Source organism: Microchirus variegatus (genome assembly GCF_963457635.1).
Source record: "Microchirus variegatus genome assembly, chromosome: 3".
NCBI lineage: Eukaryota > Metazoa > Chordata > Actinopteri > Pleuronectiformes > Soleidae > Microchirus > Microchirus variegatus.
The window spans coordinates 34,593,771-34,607,678 of NC_139804.1; the positions used below are offsets into that span (position 1 = coordinate 34,593,771).

The window sequence follows — 13,908 nt, forward strand, 5'->3', positions numbered from 1 at the left end:
ACTAGACAGACATTTGGGAATAGTAAAAGAAAAACGAGGCAATGTCATAAGAATATGTTTGTGTCTCACTGTTAGACAGGAAAATTTAGTTTAGTAAAATAGTTCTTTAGGAAAACAATTGATGTCACTTTTTAGGGATGCACAATATTATCTGAAAACAATATCGGCAGATATTGGCTTAAAATGTAATTATCAGATATCGGTAAACACACCAAGAAGCTCCGATGTGACTGCTGACTACAAGAGCCGGCTAAATAGTAGGGATGGGAATCAACGGTCAGTATCGGTCCGATATTGGTCAAATTAACTGGGTTGGATATCGGACAGATAGAAAAGCAAACTCTGATGCAAACACTATGTGAATGAATGAACCCTATGTGTCCCATGCTTCACTACACACAGGCTGCAAAAAAGTTAAATAATAATCAGCAAAAGCATTTCAGCTGAGTCATGTTTGAACTGTTTGTTTCTTCTTTTTGGGAGAACAATATTTGTTACACAGCTGGAGGATTGTGTCTTTGAAACGACTCGGCACAAATGTGTTGATAACAGATTCATATCTGGTCTAAAAATGACTGTATCGGAAAACACCGATATCAGAGTTTTTGATATCGGTATCAGACACAAAAAAGTGGTATCGGGACATAAATAGGCTGCTACCTCCTTGACTTCTATGCTAGCAACTTTTTTTATTATTATTCAATGAAGACACATTTATATCTGTATGTGATTATTTATATTTGTTTAAATAAATAAATAAGGACCAACTGAAAACTGAAAACATTCTCTTTATCATATGAGGATCTTTTTAAAACAAATATCTAGACCTGCTTGTTTGTAAGCCTATTTTTTTTCATCATCATCATCGTCATTTTAATCATATAATTCTTCAATTGTAGGAACGGAGAGATAAATAATGTATGTGAAAATATAAATGTAAAGAACAATAAAATACTGTAAATAACTTGTAAAAACCTATACAAACTTAGTAAAAAATAAACATTACATTGTAAAAAAAAAAAAACACATTATAAGACAATATAAATAAATAGAAAAAATAAATTGCCGTACCTTTAAAAAAAAACTATAACTATAACTATAACACTATAAATAACTCACATTATAAACAAAATATAAAGTATAGAAGTTAAATAGTTTTCTTACTAAACTCACAGCAGGAAATTCCTCATCAGCACTTTGAAGCACTGCTTCTACTAGTTAGCGTTAGCGTCAGCTAGCATTCTATCGGCTCGGGGCCCCGAGCAGTTGCCCGCCGCCTTGCCTGTTCATAAACTGCACGTCTACCCGTAGCGCGATGAAAGTGAGAAAGTGCGTTAATGCGTTAAAAAAAATGAACGCGTTAATTCCACAAATGAATCATCCCGCGTTAACGAGTCAATTTTGACAGCACTAATTTATATGTATATTATATTTAAGTAATGGCAACTCCTGTTTCCTTAGATCTCTGAAAGTCCCCTATCAAATCCTTACCACCCAGACGCAGTTTAAGGTCGTGCCCACATAACCGACAATGAGGTGAAACTGAAACTGAAAGCGAGTTTTAGCAGAGCTTTTGTTTCACACACCTGCCGAGAACCGTTCAGGAAGTGAATGTGGGTCACTGCAGCGTCACTGACCATTCCAAAGCTCTCAGTGTTTGTTTCTTCTTTTTGGGAGAACAATATTTGTTACACAGCTGGAGGATTGTGTCTTTGAAACGACTCGGCACAAATGTGTTGATAACAGAATCATATCTGGTCTAAAAATGACTGTATCGGTAAAAACACCGATATCAGAGTTTTTGATATCGGTGTCAGACACAAAAAAGTGGTATCGGGACATAAATAGGCTGCTACCTCCTTGACTTCTATTCTAGTAACTTTTCTTTTTATTATTCAATGCAGACAATTTATATCCGTATGTGATTATTTATATTTGTTTAAATAAATAAATAAGGACCAACTGAAAACTGAAAACATTCTCTTTATCATATGAGGATCTTTTTAAAACAAATATCTAGACCTGCTTGTTTGTAAGCCTATTTTTTCATCATCATCTTTTTAATCATAGAATTCTTCAATTGAGGGCAGATTTTAATTATTTATATATATATATATATATACATATATATATTAGGCGATACGATACTCAGTGTCAGTATTGGTCCAAAACTTGTTTAAAATCAGATATCGGAATGATATAAATGTTTAAATCCGACATACTGTATATTAAAAATGATTGCAAAACATGCATTTTAGCCGAGTCATGTTGTGGGTCTGCTGAAGTAGCTTGAAATGTCACAAATGTGTTGTTAACAGCATCATAATTTAAAAGGTTTGTGATGTCGGTATCGGACATGAAAATTGGTATCGGTCTTCTCAGACACGCAGTAGTTAAGTGATTTTTCATAGTGTCTGTTTACCAAAAAAGTAGAGCGCAAACTTCTAAACTCATGTTTATGACCCTGTGTGATGATGCTGTGAAACCTGTCACACACACACACACACACACACACACACACACACACACACACACACACACATGCACACACACACACACACACACACCTTCTTGATGTCAGCTGACGCTCCTACTGTTCTCTCCAGGTGCCAAAACCACCTGATGCTGCAGACTAATCTGTAATCTGGAGACGCATAAACACACACACACACACAGAGAGAGAGAGACATGGCGTCAGACATCCCCGTCCTGACAGAGCAGCAGGAGCTGCAGAGGAGAGCCAATCAGGTCACAGATGAGGTAATAGAAGTTTTTTTCTGGTTAATCTACACGACTATTCATCAATCATTAAAGGTGACATAGAGTGGTCCTGTTGCACATAAATGTTAGTTATGGAGGTCTACTTACATATATTAACTTGTTTTTTAGTCAAAAACCTCCTAGTTGCTGTAAACGAGCCGATAGAAATCCTCTTTTCTGACGGTGTTTTTCTGCTGCGAGATTTCAGAGTGAACTTTCACCCCCAGAAGACAGAGTCTTGTGATTGGCCAGTACTATCCAGCACATCCGTTCTCAGAAGCGCAGCGCCCCCCTCTGGAACGGCGGATGCACTGCTCCTCATTATCAAAACATTGTTTTAACAGTGTTTAAAAATAGCTTCGTCACGACTCCCCGCCGCAGTCCCTTTGATGACTTTAAACCGGAGTCAGACCCAGAGTCAGAAGACACTGTTGCTCGTGAAACACCTCCACAACGGACGTTATTCTTCTTCTGCGGTTCAATGTACGTAACCGGATGTGCCCGGACTAGTGCCCGGAGCAGGACGATCGGTTGTTCATGAGAACCGCTGCTTACGTAACTATTACGGGATTTTCAGTGATCTCGTTGAGCCCCGAGATTACAATAAAACACAACGTTCTCAGCAGTGGCTGAACTGTTTGTTTCGAACCGTCAGGCTTCATAAACAAGGTAATGACGCAGATACACACCAAAAAAACAGCGATAATAGGAACTTCCGGTCTAGTTCCGCTTTAAAACCCACTATTTAATACCTTTAAATATAAACACACACTCTGATATTATTGCTTTAAAGAGCCTGTTTTTCCAGATGACCAATCCAGATGACAACGACCAATCAGAGGCAGAACAATACCCTCAATAACACAAATCATCATAACGTTAAACACACAAAAAAACAGCTGTTCCGGTAGCAGGTTTGGCAATATGAGCTTAACATTATAACACAATTTTCCATCATCAAATCGCAAAAAAAGACATTGACGATGATATTTCAGAGACAAAGTGCTTATTCTTCACAATTAAAACACATTCATGACAAACAATAAATCTATTAATACACAAAAACAGAGAAATAAAGCTAGAATTAAGTCAGTAATAACGTGGATAATGTCTTATTATTGCTACTATAAAAATATATGCAAATGTTTTTTGTGTCATATTCGCTGGCAGCTGTGCCTCAGACACACACTGTGTTTAAATCAAGAGTAGCTGCGGGGCCATGTTTTACATATTATTATTATTTAACATAATATTAAGTTGTTGGCCACATGTAATCGATTGAAGGGCCACAAAAAGGTCTATGAAGCCAGGTTAATTCAATACATTGTAGAGACATAATGATTTCTTTGTTATACGGAGAAAAGAAACCAGGAAATATTCACATTTGAGAAGCTGAAACAATCAGAAACCTTGTTGAATAGTGAAAAAAGCTTCAAACCGATTCATCAATTAAAATCAGAATAGTTGACGATTAATAATCGATTAATTTAATCATTTTTTCAGCTCTGACACACGCGTCGTATGTTTCAGTCGCATCATTTTAATAAAGTGCAGAGACACAAACTGCACAAAGTCACGGGGGACTGTCCCTTTAAGAACACCTCGCTCACCTGTGCGTCACCATAGAGACGACCGAGAAACATCAGGCATGGATGAGCTCATGTGGGGCGTTGTAAAACACACACACACGCACACATATACACTGCAGTTTAAAGGCCACTGCAGGTAAAAAGGCATTTGTTGCCTCATCATCACTCTGAAGGGGAAGTCCCTGTGGAGTGACATGATATTTATACACACACACACACACATGCACAGACCAAGTGATGGAAACAGGGAGCGCTAAATCCATGTGTGTTGACTTTCAGAACAGAACAAAGTATATTTGGTATCATTATATTTATATTAGGGCTGTCAAAAGATTAACATTTTTAATCAGATTAATCACAGGGTAGCTGTGGATTAATCACGATTAATCACGATTAACTGCCATTCGTAAATATGCCCAAAAGAATGTCAAATTTTCTCTTTATATTGTTGTAGGAACGGAGAGATAAATAAAGTATGTGAAAATATAAATGTAAAGAACAATAAAATACTGTAAATAACTTGTAAAAACCTATACAAACTTAGTAAAAAATAAACATTACATTGTAAAAGAAAAACCCACATTATAAGACACTATAAATAAATAGAAAAAATAAAATGCTGTAACTTTAAAAAAAAACTATAACTTTAACTATAACACTGTAAATAACTCACATTATAAACAAAATATAAAGTATAGAAGTTAAATAGTTTTCTTACTAAACCTACAGCAGGAAATTCCTCATCAGCACTTTGACGCACTGCTTCTACTAGTTAGCGTTAGCGTCAGCTAGCATTCTATCGGCTCAGGGCCCCATGCAGTTGCTCGCCGCCTTGCCTGTTCATAAACTGCACGTCTACCCGTAGCGCGATGAAAGTGAGAAAGTGCGTTAATGCGTTAAAAAATAAGCGCGTTAATTCCACAAATTAATCATCCTGCGTTAACGCATTAATTTATATGTATATTATATTTAAGTAATGGCAACTCCAGTTTCCTTAGATCTCTGAAAGTCCCCTATCAAATCCTTACCACTCAGACGCAGTTTAAGGTCGTGCCCACATAACCGACAATGAGGTGAAACTGAAACTGAAAGCGAGTTTTAGCAGAGCTTTTGTTTCAGACCTGCGCTGAACCGTTCAGGAAGTGAATGCGGGTCATTGCAGCGTCACTGACCATTCCAAAGCTCTCAGTGTTGGCCCAGCCTATACTAAAATGAAGCAATGGAGATTCCAAAATAAAAACAGAGCCAGCAGCTTTCTTTTTGAAATCCTCCATATTTTGAAATGCTGAGGTAGTGTCATTAAAAAAAAACAAAAAAAAAAAACACTGGAGTATATTCACTGTGTGGCTTTTGTACATATGTAATTCATATGTACACCTTTATTGTATTATTCAGTTGATTGTTGTGATTCAAATGTGTGAAATGTGTGTTTGTTTTCAGTCCCTGGAAAGCACAAGGCGGATGATGCAGCTGGTGGAGGAGGTACACACACACACACACACACACACACACACACACACACACACACACACACACACACACACACACACACACACACACACACACACACACACTTTTTAAAAACTTTAAAAATCAAAGTCCAAAAAAAGCTGAAAGACAAACAGGAAGTGGGCTAAGTCTACTTCCTGCTCTGCAGAAACTTCCTTCTACAGTCTGTGGACGTCCTCTGAGTCAGGAGGGACGTAGTCAGAGTCGTCCCCCACGTCCTCGCTGTCCACACACACACACACACACACACACACGCACACACACTGAAACACAAAGATGTGACAAACGTGATGTGATTGAATACAAATGTGTGTTAGAGCAGAAACAAAAGGGGGAAACATGAGCTGAACTCGTCAAACACAACTTTTTACATCAAAGCTCCATGATGTTCTATGAAAAGTGAGGCTTTTTTCCTCCGTGTGCTCTGTCCTCCAGAGTAAAGATGCTGGAATCAGAGCGTTGGTGATGCTGGACGAACAAGGAGGTAATACGTTCAACTTTGTCCTTCCAATGTATTTATCCTATTCTTCAAAGAGCTTTACTGTTTTTCGGTCACTGAAAAAACAAGTAAATAATGATTTGTGCTACTATTTACTCCAGGGTCATTGAGGATGACTTCACTTTCCTGTTTCCACATTCATTATGGATTGGTTTAGACTCTAATATCACACTTGTGTGGTTGTATTAAGTACATAGTCGTTGTGTGATATATGAGAAGCAGCTGGGGATGTGTTTGCATAAGCCCAGTGAAAACATGGCTGCTAGATGGGACAATAGAAAAGAAAAAACAAGTTTTAGCCACTATAGAATAGGCTCACCTTCTGAAAACAGGACTGCTCACTCCCTGCACTAAAATAGGAACTCTCAGTTTGATACTGAGATATATGGATATTCATATCCATAAGATTTTTATTAGCCTAGCCTTTTGTTACGTAGCTAACGCCTGCTCGTCCCGGGGTCGTACCTATGTTCCCCGTTTTTTCCAAAAAAGGTCCTATATTCCTCACTTTGTATGTGACAGGGGAACATAGGACCCTTTTTTGGAAAAAGGGTAGGGTTAGGATTAGGGTTAGAGAAAGGGTCCTTTGCTCCCCGGTCACATACAAAGCGGGGAACATAGGACCCGGGGAACATAGGACCCGGAGAACATAGGTACGGTCCCCTTGTCCCGGTGTCCCTGGTGGCGGCCATGTTTCCAGTGAGCTTGTGTTTACCCGTCCCCAGCTACTTTCCAGCACTAGCACGCCTGCAGCACACTGCACTACACTATGAGTGTATGCGATGTCTGAGGACGTGGCGGTTTTTGTCTCGGCTGCTTTACAAATCCTCTAAAAACCCACCACTGCCAAACCCTCCTGTCCCTGACAGAGCAGCTGGAGCGTGTTGAGGAAGGCATGGACACCATCAACAGGGACATGAGAGAGGCAGAGAAGAACCTGACAGACATGGCCCAGTGCTGTGGTCTGTGTGTCTGGCCAATCAGGAAGTAGGTCCAGTTTATGGACCCCCCCCACCCACCCACCACACATCTGCATCCAGGTTTTTAAAATCCAGACTGGTGCTCAGTTCCATTCAATTAGGTTCTCCTTCTTCTTCAGAAGCTCCTGACACACAGATCTGACACTTAACAAAACCACAAAAACAACAAAAGACTTGCCTAATACCAGGGCTGTCTCACTCTGTGAAACACTAACTAACTCCCCCAAACCAAAGTCCATTGAGAAATTAGCAATTTAACACCATGGCAAGCATGAGGTTTTTTATTCACTGCTGCAACAATAGTATGTTAAAATGTGTTATTTTGTGACTTTGATGTGTGAAATACCTGTATCAGATTTGCCCAAGCGACACAAGCTTAAGCCCAATTTATACTCCTGCGTAAAGTGCTCTGCATAGGCTACGCAGAGACTCTGCGTCGACGCAGAACCTGTCGAAGAGCCTCTGTGTCGTCTCCGACTGCACAAAATATTTTTTAAGTGTCCGTCACTTCGTCAAGGGACAACGGAGACAGCAAGAGCTGTAATTGGTCCTCAGGACAGGCAGAGATAGCGCTGCTCTGTGCCGGCTCACAGTGAGCACCGAGCGTCTACAGAGGGCGGAGCTGATCCCCGCCGATAACGTCGCTGCCAAACTATAAATACGTCATAACACACACAGCACATGTTTAGACTCTAAATGGCCAATTTCTCGCCTCAAATGATCTTAAAACTGCGTTCCGTGACACAGAAAAGTGAGAAACGGCCACTGTTTCAACAACAGTCTTTCTCTCTCTTTCTTTCTCGGACACCATTGCTCACTGTAGCCAGAAGCACAACAACCTTGCGCAGCGACCCCTACTGATCGGGCGGGAAATTGCAGCGCCTATCCGTCACCACGACGCAGAAGTATGAAGGCTCAAGGCGTCTCCGTGGTGACGCAGTCGGATAACGCATTACGCAGTCGGAGAAATATAATGTGGCCTTAACTAACTCCCCCAAACCAAAGTCCATTGAGAAAATTAGCAATTTAACACCATGGCAAGCATGAGGTTTTTTTATTCACTGCTGCAACAATAGTATGTTAAAATTTGTTATTTTGTGACTTTGGTGTGTGAAATACCTGTTTCAGATTTGCCCAAGCGACACAAGCTTAGTTAGAGCACCAGTTCCTGTGTTCTCTTCAATGGACATTGGTGCAGAGATTTTGTGGTTTGCAAATGACTCATATTTCAGTCTCCTGTCAGAAAGGACTGAAAATAAAGCATAAAATCATAGATTTTATCAAGTCACCCTTTTGCTAAGTGGCTAAGTTCAATGGTTACAACCGTGTTCTCAGTCAGCTGTACATGTCAGAACCTCACACAACATCACCTATGGGCAGTTACATAGCCCTCATTCCACTTCCACCACTAACGGAGAAGACATAAATGGAGCTGGGCATCAAGGTCAAAGTTGTGCCACAGCTCAGCAGCACTGCAGTTTGGATCTGTTAGCACTTTGTTGCTCGGTGTTTGCAGGTCGAATTTTAGTTGGTTTTCAGGGTTTTTTTTGTTGTTGTTGCCTCGTGTTCATTCATTTGCGGGTGAATTCAGTTCAGCTTCTGGGCTTTTGGGAAATAGTTGGTGATTTTTTTTGTTTTCCTGTTTTTTTGCTTTGCCTTCCCTTCCCCTCCACCATTCTCCATTCTCTCCTGCTTTTTTTTGTCTCCCAACGTCCAACTTTTCCACCTTTTGCTCCTCCTCCTCCTCCTCCTCCTCCTCCCATAGAGCAGTTGGAGCGTGTAGAGGAGGGCTTGGATCAGATCAACTCTGATATGAGGGAGGCTGAGAAAAACCTGACTGACCTGGGCAAGTGCTGTGGCCTCTGCTCCTGCGATAAGTAGGTGGTGGCGGTGGTGTCTGTGTGTGTGTGTGTGTTCCCAAATTAGAGGTGGGACCAAATATCACACATTATTATTACTATTATTATTGTTAATCATTACATTTCTAGAGCGCTTTTTGAGACACCCAAAGCGCTTTACATAAATTACCCATTATTAAGTAACACATTCTCACTGGTGGTGGTAAGCTACGTGTAGCCACAGCTGCTCTGGAGCAGAATGACGGAAGCGTGGCTGCCAATGTGCGCCAAACGCCCCCCCCCCCGACCATCCATACATACATTCATCCATTGCATGTTTTTTCAAACTGTGGCAGGAAGCCGGAGAACCCGGAGAAAACCCACGCAGACACTGGGAGAACATGCAAACTCCTTGCAGAAAGAACTCGGGTCTTCTTGCTGCAAAGGCGAGAGCGCTAACCACTACACCAACCGTGGGTGCAAAACAAAATCAATATTTTATTTAAAGGGGAAATAAGTAGTTTATAGTGCCATCTAGAGGAGAGGCTGAAATTTACAACAAAGACCTGCTGCTCTGCTCACCCCCTCCCTTCCCTGAGCGATACGGTATCCTCAGCCGGTCAAATGTCGTCCTCGTCGTCTTTCTCCGTGTCAGCAGATGAGGTTCGTGAGGCGAGGGAGAGGGCGGAGCTACCGCGGCCGTAGCAGACGAAGCGGAGAGAGAGGAGGCGGGACTTCAGCTACAAGTAAAGAGACGCTTGTTTTGTTCTCTCGCGTTTGTCCTTACAGGCTCCGGTAGAAACATGGCGTCTCGCTGCTAACAGTGGCTATGCAACCACGGTTCCGCGGTCATGTTATTTAACATGACTTTGTGAAACACTACGAAAATGAAACAAAAACAATTATACAGCGACTAGACAATGCAGGAGCACATAATATGTATAAAAAAGTGGATTTTGGGTTATATAAACCCATAAATACTACACATTGTACCTTTAAATATTTATAATACGATACCGTTTTCCAGCTCTCTCGACTCACCACTTCATGATTAAATAATAAAATAAATAAATTAGCAGTCGGGTCACCTGGGTGACCTCAGAGGTCATTTTGTGCTTCATCCACCTCTGAGTTTATATGGAGTTATTTTGTTTTGCTCTTTAGTTACCAAACGCTTTCTTTCGTTGCCTCCTTGCTTCTCGGGTGTTTTTTTTTTGCCGTCAGCCGACGTCACCGTTTGTCACGTGAAAACTCGAGATCGCATTCATCAAGTCCTTTCTCTGTCAGACTCAAGGCCTTCGAGGAGAGCGGGGCCTACAAGGCCGTTTGGGGCGGAGCCTCCGGCCAGGACGGCATCGTGTCCAATCAGCCGCCGTCGTCGAGAGTCGTCGACGAGCGAGAGCAAATGATAATGAGCGGAGGATACATACGGAGGTAAATATAGAAATACAGATTCTAGGCCCCTAATAAAATCAACACCAGCTCAAATATGTGGTATCTTGAGAATGATTTTGCCGTCAGGCAGCCTGTGATTTTACACCAGAGCTGCATCGAGGAGTTATGTTGTTGTTCCTCTAATGTTTGAAATCCTTCATTCGGATTTAATCAGTGACACAGATTTACTCAATGAGGCACCAGTAGACCCAGCAGCTAAAATGCTGATTTTCTCTAAATACTTTGGGGAGCGAGGAATTTACAAAGTGATACAGATTTCAGTTGTTTAAAAGAGAGGATTAAAAGGCAGACATAATGAAAAGATCTCTTATTAAATAAGCCTTTTAGTTTTACGTGATTAAAATCTGTTAATGTCAGTGAACATGAGCCTGCTGGGTTTTAGCCAATAGGGACAGCAGCACAGTGCAGTCACTGACTGTTTATCAATACCTTAATCACCGTTTAAAAAACCCTCAACTATCCTATGAACTATTTAATGAAGTGTGTTTAGTTAAGAGGCAGCTGTGCAGTGTTTGCTCCCCTTTAGAACTGACCATGTAATAGGAGCAGTTGTTAGGTGTACGTACAGCTGGACACGCAAACACACAGGGACACGGAACACAGGGACAGATTCAGACTATGTCGTATTGCCGCCAAATCACAGGTTGACTGATGACGCCCGCGAGGACGAGATGGAGGAGAACCTGGCTCACGTGGGCAGCATCGTCGGGAACCTGAAGAGCATGGCTCTGGACATGGGCAATGAGATCCAACTGCAGAATGACCAGATTGACCGCATTCAGGGGAAGGTACTGCTGCCGCCGCCGTAAAAAAAACCAAACGTCACCACTGTATAGTGCCAGGATTGTTCCGTTGTAAACCGTTTCTACAGAACTCCACGTGTCAGGTTATTCTGGTTTTAACATGTTGGCTAACTAACAAGCTAATATAGCCTTGCTTTCCTTTATAAATCATAGGACCCTTTCTCTAAAGGCCACATTATACTTCTCCGACTGCGTATGCGTTATCCGTCTGCGTCACCACGGAGACGCCTCGAGCCTTCATACTTCTGCGTCGTGGTGACGGACACGCGCTGCAATTTCCCGCCCGATCAGTAGGGGTCGCTGCGCAAGGTTGTTGTGCTTCTGGCTACAGTGAGCAATGGCGTACGAGAAATAACAAGAGAGAAAGACTGTTGTTGTTGAAACAGTAGCCGTTTCTCACTTTTCTGTGTGACGGAACACAGTTTTAAGATAATTTGAGGCGAGAAATTGGCCATTTAGAGTCTAAACATGTGCTGTGTGTGTTAAGATATGACGTATTTATAGTTTGGCAGCGGCGTTATCGGCGGGGATCAGCTCCGCGTCTGTGGACGCTCGGTGCGCACAGTGAGCCGGCACAGAGAAGCTTAGCTCGGCCTGTCCTGAGGACCAATCGCAGCTCTTGCCGTCTCCGTTGTCCCTTGACGGAGTGACGGACACTTAAAAAATATTTAGTGCAGTCGGAGACGACGCAGAGGCTCTTCGATAGTCTCTGCGTTGATGCAGAGTCTCTGCGTAACCTACGCAGAGCACTTTACGCAGAATTATAAATTGGGCTTAACCCTAATCCTAACCCTACCCTTTTTCAAAAAAAGGGTCCTATGTTCCCCTGTCACATACAAAGTGGACCTTTTTTGGGAAAAACGGGGAACATAGGACCCGGGGAACATAGGTACGACCCCCTAGCGATCTAGTAATAGTTAGCTAACAACTTTTGTGGAGCAACTTGCTTAAAATTTAAGCAACTTGAAGCCGTCGTGGCCGCCTTGTTGGATGTTTACAAGAGCTGACAGACTGCATGCTGCTTTTCTGGCTCTAGAGCTCCAGGGTGGAAAAAAAAACCTGTTTGTGATTGTTGGGATTCTGTACTTGGCCAAAATGACAGAGTGAAAACAAATCACTGAGAGTTTAGGCTAACAGACACCACTAGAACACACACACACACACACACACACACACACACAAACACAACAACAAAAAACTACAGCAGTGATGCCCAGAGCAGCCATCTTGTATTATGAACTCGAAACAGGACCGTATCTATGTTCCCCGGGTCCTATGTTCCCCGCTTTGTATGTGACAGGGGAACATAGGACCCACTCGAAACACATTTTTTGGGAAAAACGGAGAACATAGGACCCGGGGAACATAGGTACGACCCCCTCGAAACATGAGGAGTTTGACTTAATTTGGAATGACAGATCTGGAGGGCGCTCCTGGTGAAACTTCCCACCTCGTAACTGGGTCATTCCGACCTCCGAGAACAACCGGAACGCGCTATTTCGCCTGAAAATTGTGATTTTCTTTTGGGAAAGGAATTTGGAAAACATTGAATGACATCACCGCCTTTGTCTTTTCGTCTGTCTTGTCTGCAGGCCATCCTCAACGTGTCCCGCATCGACGCCGCCAACCAGAAAGCTAACAATCTCATGAAACGATAGATAGATTTCACTCATTTCACTCACACGTTCATTCCTGCTTGCACCTACACTTGTTTTTTTTTGCATGTTGTGCCAATGATGAAAAAATGCTTCCAATATTGTTGCTGTCATGATAGATTAGGGACTCAGTCTGTCAGTGTGGATCAACAGCTCCTGTGATGTAAAATCACACACTTTCTCTAAGGGGCTTTGGTTTCGGGAGTGAAAGCAACACAAACTTCAGTTAGCAGTCAGTCAAACACACTTAAAAAATAACCCAAACCCTGTATTTGTTATCTCCGTTATATGAACAATTTATAATCCATCATCCACTCTGTAAATCAACATAAAATAATGAACATGAACAATCTGTAAATCAAGCCACATCTGTCAAGTCATTTCGGGTTCAGGTTCCTATAAGGTTTTAGGGAGAACCATAGTCTTGTTTTTAAACTGTTCGTGTCTCTCTGAAGTGTGATTTGGGATGATTTAGTCGCGGATTCTTTTACGCCACACACAAACACATCCCCTTCCCCTTTTTGGTCGGCCTCTGTGTGCGCTCTCTTGGCTCAGAGGTGGAAGACGTGATGATCCCTGTGGGGAAAGTGGGTCACTGCAGCAGCAGCAGCAGCAGCAGCTCAGTCACCATCACCACCAACTGCAGCAGCAGAGAGCACACAATCACACCAAATGTGTAAGATCACAAAATACAAGGTGAGCATGTGGGGGAGTAACCACAGCGAGAGAGAGCGAGTACATCTATAGGACGTTTGTGATACGTTAAATTTGGCTTTTTTCTTCTTTTGAGTGAAACGAGGACTAAATCTGTTTCTATAGA

General features: G+C 42.0%; 1 protein-coding gene across 1 annotated transcript; it reads left to right on the forward strand.

The window, feature by feature from the left end:
* Nucleotides 1-2,688: 2,688 nt before the first annotated feature.
* LOC310924328 (synaptosomal-associated protein 25) lies at nt 2,689-13,091 on the forward strand (the record flags this gene model as incomplete). The annotated part of the gene is made up of 7 exons (XM_083886033.1): nt 2,689-2,760; nt 5,790-5,831; nt 6,294-6,342; nt 7,227-7,344; nt 10,463-10,609; nt 11,274-11,418; nt 13,026-13,091. 7 exons carry the CDS (start codon nt 2,689-2,691, stop codon nt 13,089-13,091), a joined length of 639 nt encoding a protein of 212 aa, XP_083742159.1.
* Between the last annotated feature and the right edge of the window lie 817 nt (nt 13,092-13,908).